The 20,360-nt window shown below is 38.6% G+C and overlaps 1 protein-coding gene across 1 annotated transcript; it reads left to right on the top strand.

Annotated features, from left to right (window-relative positions):
• The first annotated feature begins 17,889 nt into the window (after nucleotides 1-17,889).
• LOC126665287 (germin-like protein subfamily 1 member 20) lies at nucleotides 17,890-19,469 on the top strand. The gene is made up of 2 exons (XM_050358045.2): nucleotides 17,890-18,016; nucleotides 18,833-19,469. Exons 1-2 carry the CDS (start codon nucleotides 17,893-17,895, stop codon nucleotides 19,375-19,377), a joined length of 669 nt encoding a protein of 222 aa, XP_050214002.1. The 5' UTR covers nucleotides 17,890-17,892; the 3' UTR covers nucleotides 19,378-19,469.
• The last annotated feature ends 891 nt before the right edge of the window (nucleotides 19,470-20,360 follow it).

Below are 20,360 nucleotides of genomic sequence, written 5' to 3'. Positions count from 1 at the left end.
GGTCGCGACTCATAAATTTGGGTCGTGACAATCCAATTTGTCTTGAAACTCATGATTTCATTTCAATTATGTCCATTTACACAATTTTTGTTATGTGACGCTGATGTGTAGTATTATCACATCAGCGCCACGTAGGCCTCACCTTAGCAAAATTACATAGTTGGATATTATCAAAACGAAATCATGCATTTCAGAACAAATTGGATAAAATTAAAAGGTTTGAACTTTTGTGAAACTTTTATGAAAAGTTTGGTCTTTTTTGGTCATTTGCCCTAAAATATATGCATTCTTAATAATGGCTAATAATAACCAACGAACCCTGATTTTTGTCCTAACCATCACTAAACCCTCTGATCTTTCAAAACGGTCACTAAACCCCTTGACCTTTGTGGCGGCGCCATTCACGGCCCTTATGGACAAAAATACCCCTAGCGCCGTCTTTTTTTGGTGGCTGTCATTTAAAAAATTGGCGGCGCCACGTCACCAAAATACCCTAAAAATTAAAATACCCAAAATACCCTTATATTTAATATTCAATAAAAACATCTAACCCAACCAACCCAAACCATCTCTTCAAACGCAAACCACCACACGACCAAATTCACCCACCCCCTCCGGACGTATTCTCAGGTGAGAATACGACCTAGTTGATCGTCTTCTCTGTGGATTTGTTCGTCAAGAACAGATTCAAATCTTTTCTTGAACAGGTGTGAATCTGTTCTTCCAAGAACAGATTCAGGGGCCGGAATACAATCGTCCCCGGCGGCGGTAGCGAGTGGCTTGGGACGGCGGCGATAGGTTGACCGGATGGGATGGGTTGATTGAGTGTGATTGGATTTTGGTTTGATTAAAAAAATTTAGGGGTATTTTGGATGCTTTTTTTTATATTTGGTGACGTGTCAGCTGACACGTAGCGCCGTAATTTTTCTTTTTAAAATTACAGCCGCCAAAAAATAAGGGGTATTTTTATCCATAAGGGCCGTGAATGGCACCGCCATGAAGTTCAAGGGGTTTAGTGGCCGTTTTGAAAGATTAGGGGGTTCACTGATGGTTAGGAAAAAAGTCAGGGTCCATGAGTGATTATTAGCCCTTAATAATGTTTATTTGTCCACACATTTGTCAACATTTCATTTATCGTATCATGATTTATTTTTAGACGGTCATCACAATAAAATCGGCGACCTCCAGGCAAATCTGACCGACGACGGTCGTAACCAACTACTACTGGTTCGGTTCAGTTTGATTCGATATAAATAGTTTTTATTTGATTTATATTCAATTTACATATAATTTATTTTAGTAAAAATGTTAACTTTCTATCCATTTATTTTCTATTTATAAATTAATTTTCAGTATTGTAAATTTATTTTCAATAAAACATAAAATTATTGTATTTATATTTAGTTTATACTAATTTTCATTTAGTTTATACCGATTTTACATTAAGTTTAGTTTTTGTGCAATCAATTTCTTTTCACTTTATAAGTTATTTTTTGGTATTATAAATTATAAATTAATCATTTTAATTAGACTAAGTTAATTTTAAAATTATAATTAGTTAATTACGGGATTTAGTACACAGTGAATCTCAATTACAATGAGTTTATATTTAGTTCAAATTTAATTTATACCGAGTTTACGTTAAATTTAATTTGGTATACTATCAATTATTTTTCACGTAATAGGTTTATTTCGGTATTTTAAATTTTAAATAAATTATTTTAAGTAAACTAAATTTATTAAAAGTTTATATCAACTAATTAAATTGTGTAGTTTACATTGAACTTATAATTAGTTTATGTCTAGTTTATACTAAATTTACATTAAGTTTACTTTCATAATATAATCAATAGTTTTCATTTTATAGATTTATTTTCGGTATTATAAATCTTAAATAAATTAAGTTTACTTTAAGTTTGATTATGTTGGACAAATTATTAAGTTTACTTTAAATAAATTATTATAAAATAATCATTGAATTTATATTGAGTTTATATTTTAATCTATACTGAGTTTATTTAAATTTATATTGAATTATATTAAATTTTCTTTAAATTCACTTTCAGCATATTATCAATTATCTTATACTTAATTGGTGTAGTTTATCTTAAATTTACGTCGACTTTATATTTATTTTACATCTAGTTTACATGAATTTCACATTAAGTTTATATCTAATTTATATAAAATTTGTAGTGATTTTACATTTAATTTACGTTTATTTTGTATTGAGATTACGTTAAATTTACTTTCATAGTACTATCAATTACTTTTGACTTTTTAGGTTTATTTTTTATATTATAAATTTAAATTATATTAAAATTTATAATAGGCTAACTAAGGGGTTTATTTTACATTCATGGCTAAATGTACATATTGGACCCTTATATTTGATTCGGTTTTGAATTTTGACTTTAATGAATTTTTGTTTTGATGGAGGTATTTAGCGTTATAAAAGAATTTCACATCAGACCCTCTGAACTTAAATGTGTCACGTGTCTGTTAGTGATTGGTCAATATGAACCATCGAATCTAATACGTCAGCTGAGTTGGTCAGTCACTAACGGACATGTGGCATTTTATGTTCGGATGGTCCAATGTGAATTTTTTTTATGACGTTAAGTACCTCCATCGAAGAAAAAAAATCATTAAGGTTCAAATTCAAAACCGAACCAAACGAGAGGGTCTAATCCGTACATTTGGACTACATTAATTTTACACTAAATTTATATTTAGTTTATAGTGAATTTATTTTAAATTCACTTTCAATATACTATCAATTATTTTTTATTTTATAAGTTTATTTCTCTAGTAAAAATTTCAATTAACTCAGATAAACTAAGTTTGCTTTGATTTTATAATCAGTGACAAAAAGTTTACTTTCAATTAATTTAATTTAAGTTTATATGCAATCTATTTTTGGTTTACAATCGATTTACTTACACTTTACATTTAGTTTTTTTTTATATAATTCTACCCTTACACCCAATTCCATAATTTATTAACACGTTTTAACAGCTTATTAATCTTACACTTGCACTCTTATACATTCATTATTTAAATTAGGGTTAATTGTAAATTAAAACATGAACTTTAACGTAATTTGTAATTAAAAGACGAAATTTGAAACTTAGCTATGTCAATTACCAACTTGCATTTTTGACAAATCAGAACAATGACCAATCATGCACAACAAAAATGCAGACATGGTTGTATATTATAATGTCCACATCAGCGTTGTTTTAGATTGGTGTTCTGATTTGTATAGAAATGAAAGTTGGTGATAGACATTGCAAAATTTTAAAATTCGTGTTGTAATTATAAATCACGTCAAAGTTCGTAATTTAATTTGCAATAAATCCTTAAAATTATGCATATACATGCAATATAAAATAACAATTAAGCAAATAGTCTCTGTAATTTACTTTTATTTTTAGTTTACATCAAACATTCATGAGAAAGCAGCATTGGCCATTAGCAAATCACCCACCCATATACCAAGAGAAAACTGGTTAGGTAAATTAAATAGGACAAGAAAAAAATAATGAATTATAGAAGATAATGTTCAAAAATGGAAAAATCTATTTTCAGTTCTTTAAATTATACCTGTTTTATTTATCTAGTTTTTAAACTATTTTTGTTATTATTTTTGTTCTTATCTGGTCCTTTAACTTAGCAAAAAATTATTTTCCAGTCCATAACTGTCAAAAACGACGCCGTTTAGGGTATCAATTTGTATGTTTAAAAATGACCAAAACAACATCGTTTTTATCATTCAGGGATTTTAAAATGCGTTTTCGCTTAATTGAAGGACCAGATAAAGACAAAAAATAGTTTAAGGACCAGATATGCAAAACAGGTATAGTTTAGGGAATTGAAAATGAGTTATTCCTTAAAAAAAAAAATGAAAGATTAAAGCATAGAATTAAGTTATGAATCATCAATGTTAATTATTTTGAAAAAGTTGAAGTGCAATTTTTCAAATTTTGAGGATTAACGAAGAATCCACCTTCACCATTGAAGTTGATGTTATGACGATTTAGACTACTTAATAGCAGTGTTGTGTATTATACAATCGTTATACATTTTTTTAGATTAATTTAAAATTATATATAAAAAAACTTATATAATAAAAAAACAAAACAAAACAATACAATGCTAAAAAGCCAATATTTTTCTATTTTTTAGCAAATTTATCATATGTTAAAATTTACATATTTATCCCAATTTCGATAATTTCATTAAAATTTTATTTATTTTTTCAATCAATTTAATTATACCAAATTTTCAACTAAATACGTATTTTCTTTTATTTTTTATTCTTTTTTTTAAAAAACTTGCTTCTTTTAGCTTCAACCATTAAAACATAAAAAATTAAAAATTAAATTTCGCTATTATTTCTGATTTTTTCTTAGATTGGGAATTTGTTTACACCGGCCCAAATAATTACCGGATAGAACTTCATGTGGGCTTATCAGGGATTAAGGCCCAACGGAAAGCTTGTTTATTATTGCTTTTTTTCTATTTTATAGGAATTTGTAGCTCATTAGGAGTGATTATCTATTAGAGTTTTAGTCTTAGTTGGATTAGGAGTCTCGATTGTGAGGAGCTATAAATAGCTCAGAGCTTCATTATTGTTGTATCAACAAATCAATCAATCAAAAACCAAGTCCAGTGCTTTTTATCTCGCAATCTCCGGATTGTTTTAATTTAGGAGTAGTTTTCGGTATTAATCTCGCCTGAGTTCTCAACTCCCAGATTATTACTTCTTAGATCACGTGGTTAAGTGTTTTTAACCAAACAAGCCCTGTGAATATCTACGTAGGTTCGTTAAAGTATCAGACCTCAAACCGATCCCAATTATAAATTCAAAGATTCGAGTCCGGAATATTTCCAGGCGAACATCTTTTGGCGACTCCACTGGGGATCAGTTTATGGTTAGCACAAAAACGGACTTTAAGGACGATTCCAGGCACGCTCGGTCCATACGCCGACAACAACGGAAGGAAGGTGACATAGTAGACGAATCAGATTCGGATAAATCAGAAACCATGGCCAAGTACAAACAGGTGAACTAATCAAGCAAGGTGCCGAATACAACGGATACCGAGGGGAACCTACCTAAGGACAAGGTCGACGACGCGACCGATGATATGATAGACTACTCACGTCAGCTTCCTCCCTCTCGCCCTTCTTTATCACAGGCCGATTTCTCGGCCATGAGGGGCGAGATAGCGCAGGAAAACAAGCAGATGTTCGACGGTGCTATGCATCAGATGTCCGAAGTAATGAGGAACATCATGGCCGACCAAACGTCGGTCCAAAGGCAGATCCAAGGGAACTTGGACGGCCTCAACAAGGCAATGGAAAACCTAGGGCGATTATTTTCTGGGCAATCCACGGCCGAGCAGGGGTACAGGAGGGCCGAACATAACCAAACACCGAGCCGTTTTGGTCAACCAGGTGGTTCGGCCGAACAACAACCCAGCAAGATGGGGTATACATATGGTTCCGTTAAGCTCTTAACGAGGAACGAGGCCGAGTTCTCAGGAAGGGCCGATCACCCGGGGGCAAGCTCTTCCAATCCACAAGGCGAAGCTAAACCACAAGGGGGAGCTACTGGAGCCAACACCCAGGAGCCCAACACGGGCGAACGATCGTACTCCGAGGGAGGCGATCCAAATATATACAATCAAGGGCAACTCGTGGACATGCTAGAAAGGCTCGGGGTGGACCTGCGACCTATGCCTCGCCCATCGTACATGAAACCATATCCAGACTGGATCGACAAGTTATATCCTTTCCCAAGAGGGTATAAAGTGCCGGAGTTTAGTCTGTTTTCGGGCGAGGAGAAGGGCCAATCTACGGTTGAACATGTCGCCCGGTTTTCAGCCCAATGCGGCGAAGCAGCCGCTCATGATTTCTGGAAGCTCCGGCTTTTCGCCAGCTCTTTGACAAAAATGGCGTTTACGTGGTACTCTAGATTATCGCCCAATTCGGTGGATACATGGAAGGACCTCGAAATCCTCTTCCATGAAGAGTTTTACAGGGCACCACCTGATGTCACCCTGGCCGACCTCGCCCGAATCTCGCAGCTACCAAGCGAATCGGCAGAAAAGTATATCGGCCGATTTAGAAATCTCAGGACTAGGTGCTCCACCAAAATGTCAGAGGCCGATTGCGTACCTATGGTGGTGAGAGGGATGAGTTTCGCCATGAGGGAGCACTTCGAGGGCCACAGGTTTCGTGACTTGTTCGAGCTAACGAACAGGGTGACGAGCTACGAAAGACTCCTCCAGGAGAAAGAACAGAGGAGAGGTGCATCTAAAGGGACCTATTACAAAGACCAACTTGACGTGGCCGTGGTGTCCGATAGCGAGGATAGTGGTTCCGAAGATGAAGTCAACATGGCCGAATTTTTGGGAACGAAACCCCTGGAATGCTCGGCCTTGCGAAAGCCTGGCTTTGTTAAGAGAAATAAAACTGCGGTGGTACAGAAGGAGTATTCGTTCGACCTGACTAAGGCCGACGACATATTCGATGCCTTGTTGAAGGATGGACAGATCGCCTTAAGCGAAGGTCATACAATTCCACTGTCGGAGGAGCTGGTCGGTAAAGATTATTGCAAGTACCACAATTCCTGGAGGCACAGTACGAACAATTGCGTAAATTTCAGAAACGTGATCCAGAAGGCGATTAACGAAGGAAAACTTCTGTTCCCAACAAAGAAAGAGGCCGATGCCAAATACGTGTCTATTAACACAGTTCGGCCTCACTTTGATAGCTACCTAGAGCAAGGGCAGATACAAAGCAAGTGGAACCCTAGAAGGCCCAAGCCGAGAGTAGAGACCGACGGTTCAAAGTGGCGAGAAGAAAAAGGGCGACCTCAGCAACAGAAGAGGAAGCGATACAGCTCGCCCACTGCAGATATGACTTGCCCGTCATGCAGTACTTGTTTTAAGGTCGAAGGAGGCGAGAACACGAGGAAGCATCCCAAGACCTTTAAACCGAGATCGCCCACAGAACAGTGGCAGAGGCATGAGCCACAGCGGAAGCCTACCACTAATGTATTCAAGAGGATATTTCGGCCAACGGAGGAGACCCCTCGTATGACGGAAACCCAGAAGAGGCGAATGCAAAGGCTGCGACAAGAGTCGCGGGCGAATCACGGGGCAGAATCGGCTCCCAGAGAGCAGCACGGAAATAGGCCAATAGCCGAGAGACTGGGGGCAAGGAACCAGGCCGATGCGGATGCCAAATCACCTGATAGGCGAAATGCCAAGGTAAGGAAGGTATGGATGCCGAAGAGCGAAAAACAAGCGGCCGATGGGTCCGTTACGGCAGTAGTTCACGAGGATGACGAATATTCCAGTGGCCGATCGTCCTACAAGGACGTACTCGTATCGCACCACGGTGGCCAGCTTAAAGCAAGATTGCCCAAAGACCGCGAGGTCGTCGTCTCGCACAAGAAGGGCGTGTTGAAAGCCTGGGTCCCGGTGGTAAGGGACGAATACGGAGTAAAAGTGGTCACGCTCCCCAACTCATACAGAAGTAAACCGGGGCAGAAGGCAACGTTGGAAGGCGATGTAATCGTACCGGAAGGAGATAACGCCGATAATACCGCGGTAGTATCCCTTAGCAAACCTCCAACGAGGATGACTAGGCATATTCGGCCACTGTACATCAAGGCCGATTTGAACGGGGTATCGATTAACAGAGTCCTCATCGATAACGGGGCTGGCGTCAACATACTACCGGCGAAAATGCTCAAAAAACTGGGCATAACGCGGGATCAGCTTGACCCGACCGATGTTTATATGACTGACTTCGCAGGGGGCGAAACGCCGGCCGAAGGGTACATCACCCTCAGAATCAAGGTAGGGAGAGTGGAAACCGAAGAAGGGTTTTTCGTAGTCAACGCCCGGAGCAACTACAACATTTTGCTCGACCGCGATTGGATACACTCCAACATGTGTATACCGTCGACTATGCATCAAATGCTCTTCATATGGCGAGATGACGGCGAGGCCAAAGTTGTGCAGGGTGACCCCAACCCCTTCGGCGAGGACCATAACGTACTCGAGGCACGTTTGTACGATGAAGAGGTGCGCAACATACAATCCCTTAGTTCGAAAGGAGAGACGAGTGTTCCTCGCTTGCTTGTTAACTCGGACCGGCCGGTATCAGTGACCCTCGGGGGCAAAGGCCGATCCACCATCCTCAAAGATTCAAAATGATAGCACGACATAAAGAGTTGAGAGAGAAAATTAGGCTGCTAACCTCGCTGTATGATATTACATCGGCCGAATGCATCTATGAGGATCAAGATCAAGACCCAACAGGATCGTTGCGGATTGGGGACATACGATTAGCGACCGGGAAGTTGGAAGATGACCCCGCCCAGGTACAGGACGACCTCCTCGAAATCAATCTGGGGACAGATGAATCGCCTAAACCCATATATATCAACGCAGGACTGGACGAAGGGTTCAGAGATCAACTGGTCGCCTTACTCATTGAGTTCCGCGACTGTTTTGCCTGGTCGTATGATGAAATGCCGGGCCTTGATCCTGATATCGCCGAACACAAGCTTCCATTAAAGAGTGGGTTTCGGCCATTTCGGCAACCTCCCCGGCGAATGTCCAGGGAAGTGGATACTCTCATCCAGGATGAGATTAAGCGACTGGAAGACGCCAAGTTTATTCGGGAAGCCCAGTACACCGAATGGCTCTCTAACATCGTACCAGTAATGAAGAAAAACGGGAAGCTACGAGTATGCGTCGATTTTCGGAACCTCAACCTGGCCACACCCAAGGACGAATACCCGATGCCTGTGGCCGATATGCTAATCGACAGAGCAGCTGGACACACGATACTCAGTTTCCTCGATGCGCACTCTGGGTACAACCAAGTTCCAATCAGCAAGGAAGACATCTCCAAAACGGCTTTTAGATGCCCCGGGCCGATCGGAGCCTACGAATGGGTCGTGATGCCTTTTGGCTTGAAAAACGCGGGGGCAACATATCAGAGGGCGATGAACAAGATGTTCAGAGGCCTTGACTGCCTTGAGGTCTACATCGACGATGTCGTAATCAAGTCAAATACCGGCGAAGTTCATCTGGCCGATCTCCGGAAAGGTTTCGAGCGTATACGACGCAATGGGTTAAAAATGAACCCTCTAAAATGCGCATTCGGCGTTTCGGCTGGAAACTTCTTGGGTTTCTTGGTTCACCAGCGGGGAGTAGAAATAGACAAGAACAAAGCCAGGGCGATTATCAATGCTGAACCACCCAAAACCAAGAAGCAACACCAAAGGCTCATCGGTCAAATCAATTTTTTAAGAAGATTCATAGCGAACACAGCGGGCCGACTTCGCAGCTGGAGTGTTTTGCTGAGAGGAAAAGAGACCGATGAGTGGATATGGACGGACGAGCAACAGAGGGTGTTCGACGATTTGAAAGGTTACTTGGCAAAACCTCCGGTTATGACCCCTCCAAAGCCGAATAAGCCGTTGTTGCTATACCTATCGGCTGCACACGAATCCCTAGGATGTATGCTCGCCCAAGAGGACGATGGGATCGAGAGAGCAGTCTACTATTTGAGCCGAGGACTGACGGACACAGAGATTCGCTATACCGACATAGAAAAAATGTGTCTATGCCTGTACTTCACATGCTGCAAACTGCGATACTATATGTTGCCGGTCGTAGTGTATGTATTGTCCCAGACCGATATCATTAAGTATATCTTATCGAAGCCATACCTGAGGAATCGGATAGGAAAATGGGCGATTGCTATGTCCGAATTTACGTTGGTATATGTTCCCCAAAGAGCAGTAAAAGGACAAGTATTGGCAGATTTCCTGGCCGATCACCCTGTATTACCCTCAAGGAGGAAACGGTCACGTTTTGCGACATCGCCATATGGGAGATGTGGTTCGATGGGTCCAGAACAAGCCAGGGGGCAGGCGCCGGAGTTCACATCATCACACCCTTAGGGGCATCCTACCGGTTGTCATTTAAACTCCAGTTCGAATGCACTAACAATCAAGCAGAATATGAGGCCCTGATATTCGGTTTCGAGATTTTAGCCGAGCTGGGGGCAAAGGCGATCAGCGTCAAAAGAGATTCTTTAATAGTCATCAAGCAAGTGACCGGAGAATTCAAATGCGAGTCCGAGCTATTAGTGAGATATTGCAACAAGGCGAAACACTTGGTCGAAGGCTTTCAGGATACGAGGATAGAATATACAGAGAGGGCCGATAACAGCGTTGCAAACGACCTAGCTCAGCACGGTAGCGGTTACAAAGTGAACCATCAGTTCGATGCTATATAAAGGGAAACGCCGAATCTCCATACCGGGGGCATCATGATCGACGAAAGACGATTCTCGGTATACCAGCTGGACTTCACCCAAGATTGGAGGGTCGAGCTTCTAAAATGGTTTGAAAAACCAGATCTCACGGATAGGAGGTTAAGGACGATGGCCCTGAATTACGTTTTGTTAGCCGGCGAACTATATAAGAAGGGCTTTGAAGGGCTACTCTTCAGGTGCATCGGCCCAAAAGAAGCCATGCTTGCAATGGCCGAGGTACACGAAGGAATAGCAGGTGCTCACCAGGCGGGTCCCAGAATGAGGTGGTTGATCCACAAATACGGTTTTTATTGGCCGAAAATGGAACAGGACTGCATAAGGTATGCCAAAGGTTGTGAAGCCTGTCAAAAGTTCGGCCCAATACAACACGTCCCGGCCGAAGACCTGCATTCTATTATCAAGCCGTGGCCATTCAGAGGATGGGCAGTCGACCTGATAGGAAAAATATACCCTGGCTCATCAGACGGTCATACTTTTGTAATTATCGCCACGTGCTATTTTACCAAATGGGTCGAAGCTAAACCTTTGAAGTCGCCGACACAAGAAGCGGTGATCAAATTCTTCAAAGAATACATCGTCCACCGACACGGGTTGCCCGAGTCTATAACCACAGATCAAGGGACGATGTTTACAGGAAGCGACATCAGTTGGTGGGCCTCCCAAATGAAGATAAAAATGTTGCACTCAACGCCGTACTACGCCCAGGCCAACGGACAAGCCGAAGCCACGAACAAAGCTATCAAGCTCATAGTTCAAAAGATGATTGAAGAAAACCCAAGACAATGGCATGTGTTTTTATCAGAAGCTGTGTGGGCGAATAGAACCAGTCAGAAGTCGGCTACCGGGACTTCGCCTTTCAGGCTGGTTTATGGCTACGATGCGATGTTGCCAATGGAGCTGACCGTCACGTCTACTCGCCGCAGATACCAGAGCGAATTGTCCAAAGAAGATTACTTTGACAAGATGGTGATAGGTTCTCTTGACCTTGACGAAGAGCGTTTGACGGCGTTAGATCACTTAGAAGCTCAGAAAAGAAGGGTCGAGAGAGCTTACAACAAACGAGTAAAACGGAAAGCTTTTACGGTGGGCGACATAGTATGGAAAGCAGTCTTGCCTATCGGCCACAAAGACACTCGGCTTGGTAAATGGAGCCCGAACTGGGAAGGCCCCTTTATTGTGGTCAACAAGTTAACAGGCGGAGCATACTTGTTGGCAGATATTGATGGGGAAGAACACGACAGGGCGATCAACGGACAGTTCCTAAAAAAATACGTTCTTAGCTGTTGGGAGGGCGTAGACCGTCGGTTATTTGGAGCCGACGAAGAGTAGTGCTGGTCGTCATTCAAACGCCGATCATTTGGTAGTACCATTTACGTTTTCGGCGTTTCACATTAGTTGAGTTTTTTCAACGGGTTCTCCGTTTTTCTCAACATCTTGTAATTATTTTTTAAATAAACATTATTTCGTATCGGACTAACTATGGGCCGATAACATAAAAATAACCCAACAAGATGCAAATAGAAAATAAAACTTTCGGCTCTGTGGCCGAATGAACATTAAAATTGCAAGTCTTAAAACAAGATGCGGCCCCCAGGCCGATCAAAGGGTGCTAAAATTCGGAACTAACATGAAAATACAAAATTATAAAATTGTTCTGAACTTAAAATTTAAAAATGGCTGAATATGTCGCCCAGCTCGCTGCGGAGGGTGTTGAATTGGGTACGAGCTTCAGCCACCTTGGTCTTCAAATTGGCAAGGCCCTGCTTCAGCTCGCTTCGGCTTTTCTTCACGCCAACACCCTCAAGAAGGTCTTTGTCCATCGACGCTTCAAGCTCAACAATGGCTTTTTCTTCAGCTTCCAGCTCCAGCTTCAGGGCAGCGACTTTGTCCTTCAGATCCTTGGCATTGTCTCGACGAGACTTAAGAGTTGAGACAGCCGATTTCACATTCACCTTCAACCCTTCCAGCTTCTCCTTGGCAACATTCTCCTGGGCGATCAGCTCGTCATAATTGTACTGAATATTGGTCGATTCAGCATAGATCGCCCGGAAGGCTGGAAGCGACGCAGAAAGCTTGACCATTGCGCCTCGAGCTTTCTCACTGAGAACTTCTGGAGGAGCATCGGCCAAGGCAGTTGCCGACTTCTGAAGCCGCTCAAGATCCTTTGGCAATTTGAAAAGAGTAGTGCCTTGGGACTTCAGCTCAGAGATGACGTCCAGATGATCGCCCCGGTTTTCGGTCGAACCGCTGGTCACCTCGCGCATCTCAGTCTCTGGAAGGGGCGAATTGTCTTCTTCGCTATCAGAATTTAGGAAAGCCGCCGCCTTAGCTGCCACGTCGTCATGATCGGCAGGTGCGTCATCAGGAATCTGCCAAGTTTTGCCACAATAAAATATCAGCTGCGAATTTACTATTAGGGCGACAAATAATCGATAAGGAATACCTTCGTCTTATTGGCATCAAGGCGTGCTGGTAAGTTGGCCAGAGATGAACTCAGCGGCGACAGCAGTGTTGGCAGCGGCGAGAAGGCCAGCATCTGGGATACCGTAGGAGTTGTCTCAGAAGGGTTTGCTTCTGAAGGGGCCTTTTGAGATAAAGACCGTTGAATTGAACGACCTTCATCCCCGGTCTGCTCGTCGGCCGTCTCTGTATCGCCCCTGGAAGAGGAATGGGCGCTGGGCTGAGACGGGGCTTCCTTAGGAATAGGGTCAAACATACGTGACCCCGTCGTGTCCTTCTTAGCCTTTTTCGCTTTCGGCTCTTTCTTAGACGGCTTCTTGGCAGGGCGTTTGTGTCTCGCCTTCTTCACTTCGATATCTCCTTCGCCATCGGTGTCAAAAACGTCCCCTTTGTTCCATCGAGGCACGCCAACTGAAAGACAAAACAGAATTAGCAGGTGAATAATGGCCGAAACCGTTAGGGGAATTCAAATAAAAAGACCTGTTTACCTGGTATTCTATCATAACCAATTCGGACAAGTTCATTAATCGCCTCAGCATCAGATGGGCATCTGATGCCGGTGTAGGTCACACCTTCACTTGTTATTTCGGGTTTTCGTTTTTTTACCCTTTTCTTTGGAAGTTTTATGGGGTTGGGTGTAGACATATTAACTTTAGGTACTGGTGGACTTTTATATTTAAATTTTGGGCGAATATGGGCAAGATAAAATTCGTAGGAATATTTGCCTTCATAGTGTTCTTTCCAGACCTTTTTCATTTTTTCATCGTATTTCTGCCTAGTCATTCGCCTATGGCGCTGCATCCTAAGGTTCATGCCAGGGCGATCTAGGGGGTCGTATTTAAACTTATAAAAACGTTCGAATTTAGCTATTTCAAAGAGGTGAAAGAGATTACCTTCGTATTGGGGGCGTTTTGGTGCCTGCAAAAGAAACAGATCGGCATGAGTAGGGTTTCGAGATAAAGGAGGTAATTGAAAATTATGAAGACTTAGTATTTCTTTGGGCGAGAGGTCGAAGAAAGACTCGATAACTGAAGCCCACCAGCTTTCGTATTCTAAGGTACAGGAAGGGGAAATAGAAGGGCGAGAAATTTCAGAAATGGGGGGAAGATAAGCCCGGTTAAGGCGAAGAATAAATTGAAGGTCAGGGTAATCTTCGATTGACGGTTTATAGGTCCCGCGATTGTTGACGGAGATCAACAAAGGACATGGAATTCCTTGACAATAGCCGAATTGACGGGCGACATAGTTGGGGCAATAGGCTTCGATGCTGCTACGGTTGTATTCTAAACCGGCAATAAGATTTCGGGACTTCAGAGAACTGCCCCAATATTGTCCCCCTAGCTTTAGCCACGGATCGGCTTTAGTTTCATCTGTATCTTCACAATCCCAGGCGACGAAAAGCCATGAAGGAAGATATTGCAGGTTGAGAATCGGGCAAAACAGTTCCGAAGCTCTGACAGAGTTGGTGAAAACTTCCAACACGTCCAACACATGAGGCAGGCGAGTACCAGCGGCGATTAATTGGTAGCCGCAAAGTTCGGCCTTGATCTGAGGGCCGACCTCAAATAGCTCAGGAAAGTATAAGGCCAGCCACAATTGCAACACCCACAGGGGCCCGCTTGGACATTGAAAGGTCCTCTTGTCGCCATGAGGGGCGATTTCATTAAGGCTTCGGTACAGATGGGCGAGCATGAATTCCCCAAGGTTGCATTTTCGCCCTTCAGCAAGAGCAGCGGCCAGGGTGAATCAGTCTGTAGTCACTCTGAAGGAGGAGGTGCAGAGGACGAACTTGGCTATGAAAAAGGCGAGGAAGGCAATGTGTTCCTTAACATCGGGTTTGTAATATTCTTCGCCCATGAACAGTTTGATGAAGGGGCCGTAGCTTCGTTGAGCCTTTGTCAGTTTGAATGGGGGCATTTCGGCATCGAGATTGGGCGATATACGTTCGTCGATGATTGGGATATTGAGGATGGCCGCCATATCCAGTAAAGTGATCGTCATCATGCCGAACTTAAAACAGAAGCAATGTACGGCAGTTGGCCAGAAGAGAGAAGCGCCCATAATGTAGGGCTTCGCTATCGGCCTGCTTGCCTTGCAGAGGTTGATCATGTCATAAAGGCCGATATCCTTCCATAGTTGGCCGAAGTGAGGTTTTAGTCTGGTGACCCATTCTTGGTACCCTTTGTGTTCAGTCGGCCAGTTTCGGAACATGGTGTTTACCCAGACAGATGATTGGTGAGGGAGTGAAAAACGAGGTGGTACTTCTTCATGAAATGGGGTAGCAATGTCGCACAGATGGCTGGGCGAGACAAGAATTGGACCGACGCATTCTTGATTGTCACTAGTTTTTATTATTACCTGAAAGTCGGTATTCGGAGCTGAAGCACGGATCTCAGTAATCTTATCGGTCACTTGGGAGGCGATGGTATCGTTGGGGGCAGCCATGATAACTGTGGAGAACGGAGATATCTCAGTTAGGCGAATGATTAAAAGAGGCGAATCAAAGACAAGAGAGGTTAGGGCGAAAACTTACCAGAAGAAACTTGGTGAATAACTCGAGGTTGCTGAGGAGAGAGAAAGCTTGATAAATGCAGAGAGAGTAGGTAAGTGAGGAAATGAAATGGTATTTTTGTTAAAAGACAAAATCAGAGGAAGCCGAAAGGTCGTGGGGCCAAAACGTGGCATCGTGGAGAACAGTTGGAGATGACGTGGCTTAAAGGTGGTACTGAAAGGTTTATAGATGCGCACCCCTTTAAATTTGTTTCGAATGAATTGGGCCTCAGTAGTGGGCTTGGAAGTGCTGAGAAGGAAGAACAAGCCCAAAAGATAAACATTTCAGACTTGTTGGGGGCATTGTTTACACCGGCCCAAATAATTACCGGATAGAACTTCATGTGGGTTTATCAGGGATTAAGGCCCAACGGAAAGCTTGTTTATTATTGCTTTTTTCTATTTTATAGGAATTTGTAGCTCATTAGGAGTGATTATCTATTAGAGTTTTAGTCTTAGTTGGATTAGGAGTCTCGATTGTGAGGAGCTATAAATAGCTCAGAGCTTCATTATTGTTGTATCAACAAATCAATCAATCAAAAACCAAGCCCAGTGCTTTTTATCTCGCAATCTCCGGATTGTTTTAATTTAGGAGTAGTTTTCGGTATTAATCTCGCCTGAGTTCTCAACTCCCAGATTATTACTTCTTAGATCACGTGGTTAAGTGTTTTTAACCAAACAAGCCCTGTGAATATCTACGTAGGTTCGTTAAAGTATCAGACCTCAAACCGATCCCAATTATAAATTCAAAGATTCGAGTCCGGAATATTTCCAGGCGAACAGAATTAAATATTAATGTTCTGAAATATAGATTTTGCTAACTCAAGAGTCATTATAAAAATTTAATTAAAGACCGAGACAGTTAAATTAACTGGACATAATTGTAATGAATTATTAAATTGAGATTCATTTGTAAACTTTAGAAGCTTTGGACAAATTATTAAAAGTAAAAAATGTTTATTTTTTTGGCACCAGTTAGTAAAAGAAAAGGACGTAAAAAAACAAAATAGAGTAGATTGAATGTAAAACACATAAGGTTATGTTTAGTTCAATTATCAAAGATATAATAACCTGTGTTTGGTTCATGTAATAGATAAAAAATAAAATAAATATTCCTCATAGAATGAATATTTTTTATTTTATTTTATGGAATAGTAATTTTATAAAATTATTATTTCATATTTTTGTAATAAATGTCACTCTCAAAAAATAAAGAATATAGATTATATATTATATCTATTTTATTTTATGAACGAAATATATAATTTAAGACTACATTTGATTAATGGAACGGAATACCATTGAACAACTATTTTTAACTTTTTTGAGAGGAATTTGTATTTCCTAAAATTATGGAACAACAATTTCATATAATTACTATTTTATGAATCAAAATAAAAAATAAATATTTTCTGCAGAATGAGTAGTATAGTTCGAATTAATTAATAAACCAAATAAGTTGGTTAACCCAACTTATTACTTAAATTAATATATTAAGCACTTAATTGTTTTAAGTTGGTTTGATAACTCAAAAAGGTCCAACTTAACTTATTCAGTTAAGTCAAAAACCACTTAAAATAATAAATCAAAAATTTGATTTATTTTTTTTACTGAAAATATTTAGTTATTAAATATTAGTTTTTATGATTGAATAAACTTCATATCCCTATTATTTTCAATTATCACTCACGAATAAAAATATTTTATCTCACATATATTTTTCTTTTTCATTTTTTTAATATCACAATGAGCGTATTACATTTAAATCAGCACTTAAAATTATAAATATAATATTTTTTACTATAAATATTTTATTTTCTATCTTTACTTTTCTTTTTATAGTCTATATGTCATTTATTTAATATATTCGCTCTTCAATATTATTTGAATTTTCATTTATAACACACAACATTGATTATCAGATTTAAACAATTTTTCTGACTTTTCAAAAGTAGTATTTTATTTTAAGAATTAATTTTCAAATTAAAAATGAGCATCATTATAATCATTAAAAACTAATTATCAACATATACAACTAAAATTTATGATATACATATATGTAATATTTTTAAATATTTTTTATCTATATTTTAAAAAATTAAATAATATATAATTTATATATAGTAATTTATTTTTAAAATAGTTAATCTTTAAATGTTTAATATGTAAATATAAATTTTTTTTATAATATTTAGTAATTGTAAACTTGTAGTTATCAAACAAATTTATTTAATTCAGCACTTAAAAAATTCCGCAATTATTATTTTCAGCACTTAAAATTCAGCATTTAATTTTCAGTTTTATCAATAATATCTTTTTCTTTTTTGGGGTACAAAGGCCAAAAAGGATTGTTTTCTAATTCATCCTATAATAATAGACTTTTCATGAAACAGAAAGTAATAATGCCAAGGGAAGATTTGAGCATTCTTTTAAATGCTGGGATTTCAGTATTGGCAATTTTGTAGCAATTTTTGTAGCAATTTTTGAACATTTACAATACACAAAGCTATGAAAATTGACAATTTTGTAGCAATTTTTGCTTTCTTGGCTTTTGGTTTCTCATTAGTCACTGCCACTGATCCTCCGCCTCTTGACGACTTTTGTGTTGCACCAAGTGGCACCAAGTTTGCGGGTAATCATTTTTTCTTAATCATTTTTGATTCGTAGATTCATATGGTATATGATAAATTAAGTATAGTTTTGTAAATTAAGATTAAATAGACTTAAAATTTTATAATTTTGGATCAAAGGAAATTCATTTCAGATTGTATAGATGCAGTTTGATTTATTTTTAAAGTTTCGAATTTAGGGGTAATTGATCTTGAAAATCACTGAACTTCCGAATTTTTTTATTTCAGTCACGAAACTATTTTTTTTTTCATTTTGATCATTGAATTTTCATTTTTTTTCATTTTAGTATTTTCCGGCAAAAAATGCTTAAGTGGCAGCCGGAATTAATTTTTTTTAACCTGAAAACTTGCCATATATGCATTATTTGATCTAAAAAGTTATTTTCAATGTGAAATTATGTATGTATGATAAATTTTCAAAATAAAAATTGTAAAATCCGACTGACACATGTCAACTTCCGGCTACCACCTAAGCATTTTTGGCCTGAAATACCAAAATGAAAAAAAAAAAGTTCAGTGATCAAAATGAAAAAAATAATAATTTAATGACTGAAATAAAAAAAAATCAAAAGTTTAGTGATCTTCAGAATCAATTACCCCAAATTTACTTCACATTGATAGATTAAACTGGATCTAGATGATTTAGTGAAATAAATTTATGATCAAAGTTACCTCTCTCTTCTTCTAAATATTAAAATCAGAAATATACAATTTCATGAATTTCTCAATTAATTAATTCACATGTGTTAATAAATTTGAAATTGTGCTGCTTTATTTTTGTGTTTAAAAGTGACAAAACTAATATATATTTGATGCAGTTATTGAAAATGGAAAATTTTGCAAGGACCCAAAGTTAGTGACTGCAGAAGATTTCTTCTATTCAGGACTGAATATACCAAGAAACACAAAAAATAAACTTGGATCAAATTTTACCGTTGTAACAGCTAAAGAAATAAAAGGATTAAATAGCCTCGGAATATCCATAGGACGTGATGATTATGCACCAAATGGTGTAGCTCCCCCTAGTTATCATCCTCGAGCATCAGAGATTATAACAGTCTTAGAGGGTACGCTCTATCTCGGGTTTATCACATCAAATCCCGATCACCGTCTCTTTGCAAAAATTCTACATCCCGGAGATATTTTTGTAGTCCCGATCGGTTTAATTCATTTTTTATGGAATATTGGTAAAACTCATGCAGTTGCAATTCTAGCATACAATAGCCAAAATCCGGGAACCATAACGGTACCCAATACAATCTTCGGATCAATACCGCCTATCGACCTTCAAGTTCTTAGCAAGTCATTCCAGCTCGAGAAGAAAATTGTGGCTTATCTTCAAGAACAAGAATGGGTTGATTAATATAATTCTAATAAATTTTGTGAAAATTTTCTTGTATTTCCGTTTTCGATGATGATAATAATAATAATAATGATAATAAAGATTGCACGGAGTCTGAAATTCGAGTTTCAAAGTGTTTTCTATGATAGAATTAAAAGCAAATATATCTTCAACATTATATATAATATATATATATGGAGATTAATAAACATATTACGATAATATTTTTAAATATAAATTAAATTAAAGACAAGTATATTTATAATAATATCTTTACATACTAATTAAATTAACTTAAATTCAATAAAACTAAAATAAAATTATGATAATATGCAAATTCTTGGTTGGTGCCAAGTGATGATTTAAACATTAATTTTTAATTAGAATGCAGACTTTTAATTGGATTAGAAATCTTAACTAAATTAAATTATTCATGATCAGATAATATTATAATATTTAATTTTAGATTAGATTAGATTAGGATACAAACTCTTGATTAAATAAGAAATATTAAAAAAATTAAATTATTTATAATATAATTAAAATTATTGGCTAAAGATATTAAATTCAAGGATAAATACATTATTAGATCCTTAAACTATATATCTTTTAATTAACTGGTCCTTGAATAAAATTTTTTCTTGTGCAGATCCATAAATAAATTTTTATCTTATTATGATTCTTGGACTTGTAAAAGACACCGTCTTTAAATTTTCCATTAAGAATGTGCGATTCACGCTACAAAAATAACGAGTTGTTAAAAAGATGCTACATAATTAATAAAAAACTTAACAAAGATGCATTTGAAGGCTTGAAAACACATTTTTTTTTCTAAGTTCATGGGCCAAAAAGATAAAAAAACATTAGTTTAAAAACTAGGTAATTAAAAGATATACTATAGTTTAAGGACCTGTGTCTAGTGCAAAAATCTAGGTAAATTTTGCCGCGACGCTAGCTTGTTGCACCAGAGCTACATTGCATTTTTCCAGAAAGGTACATTAATT

The sequence above is a fragment of the Mercurialis annua genome, linkage group LG1-X (genome assembly GCF_937616625.2).
Source record: "Mercurialis annua linkage group LG1-X, ddMerAnnu1.2, whole genome shotgun sequence".
Taxonomy (NCBI): domain Eukaryota; kingdom Viridiplantae; phylum Streptophyta; class Magnoliopsida; order Malpighiales; family Euphorbiaceae; genus Mercurialis; species Mercurialis annua.
The sequence above is the reverse complement of the archived record's forward strand: the minus strand, read 5'-3'. Positions and strand labels throughout refer to the sequence as shown.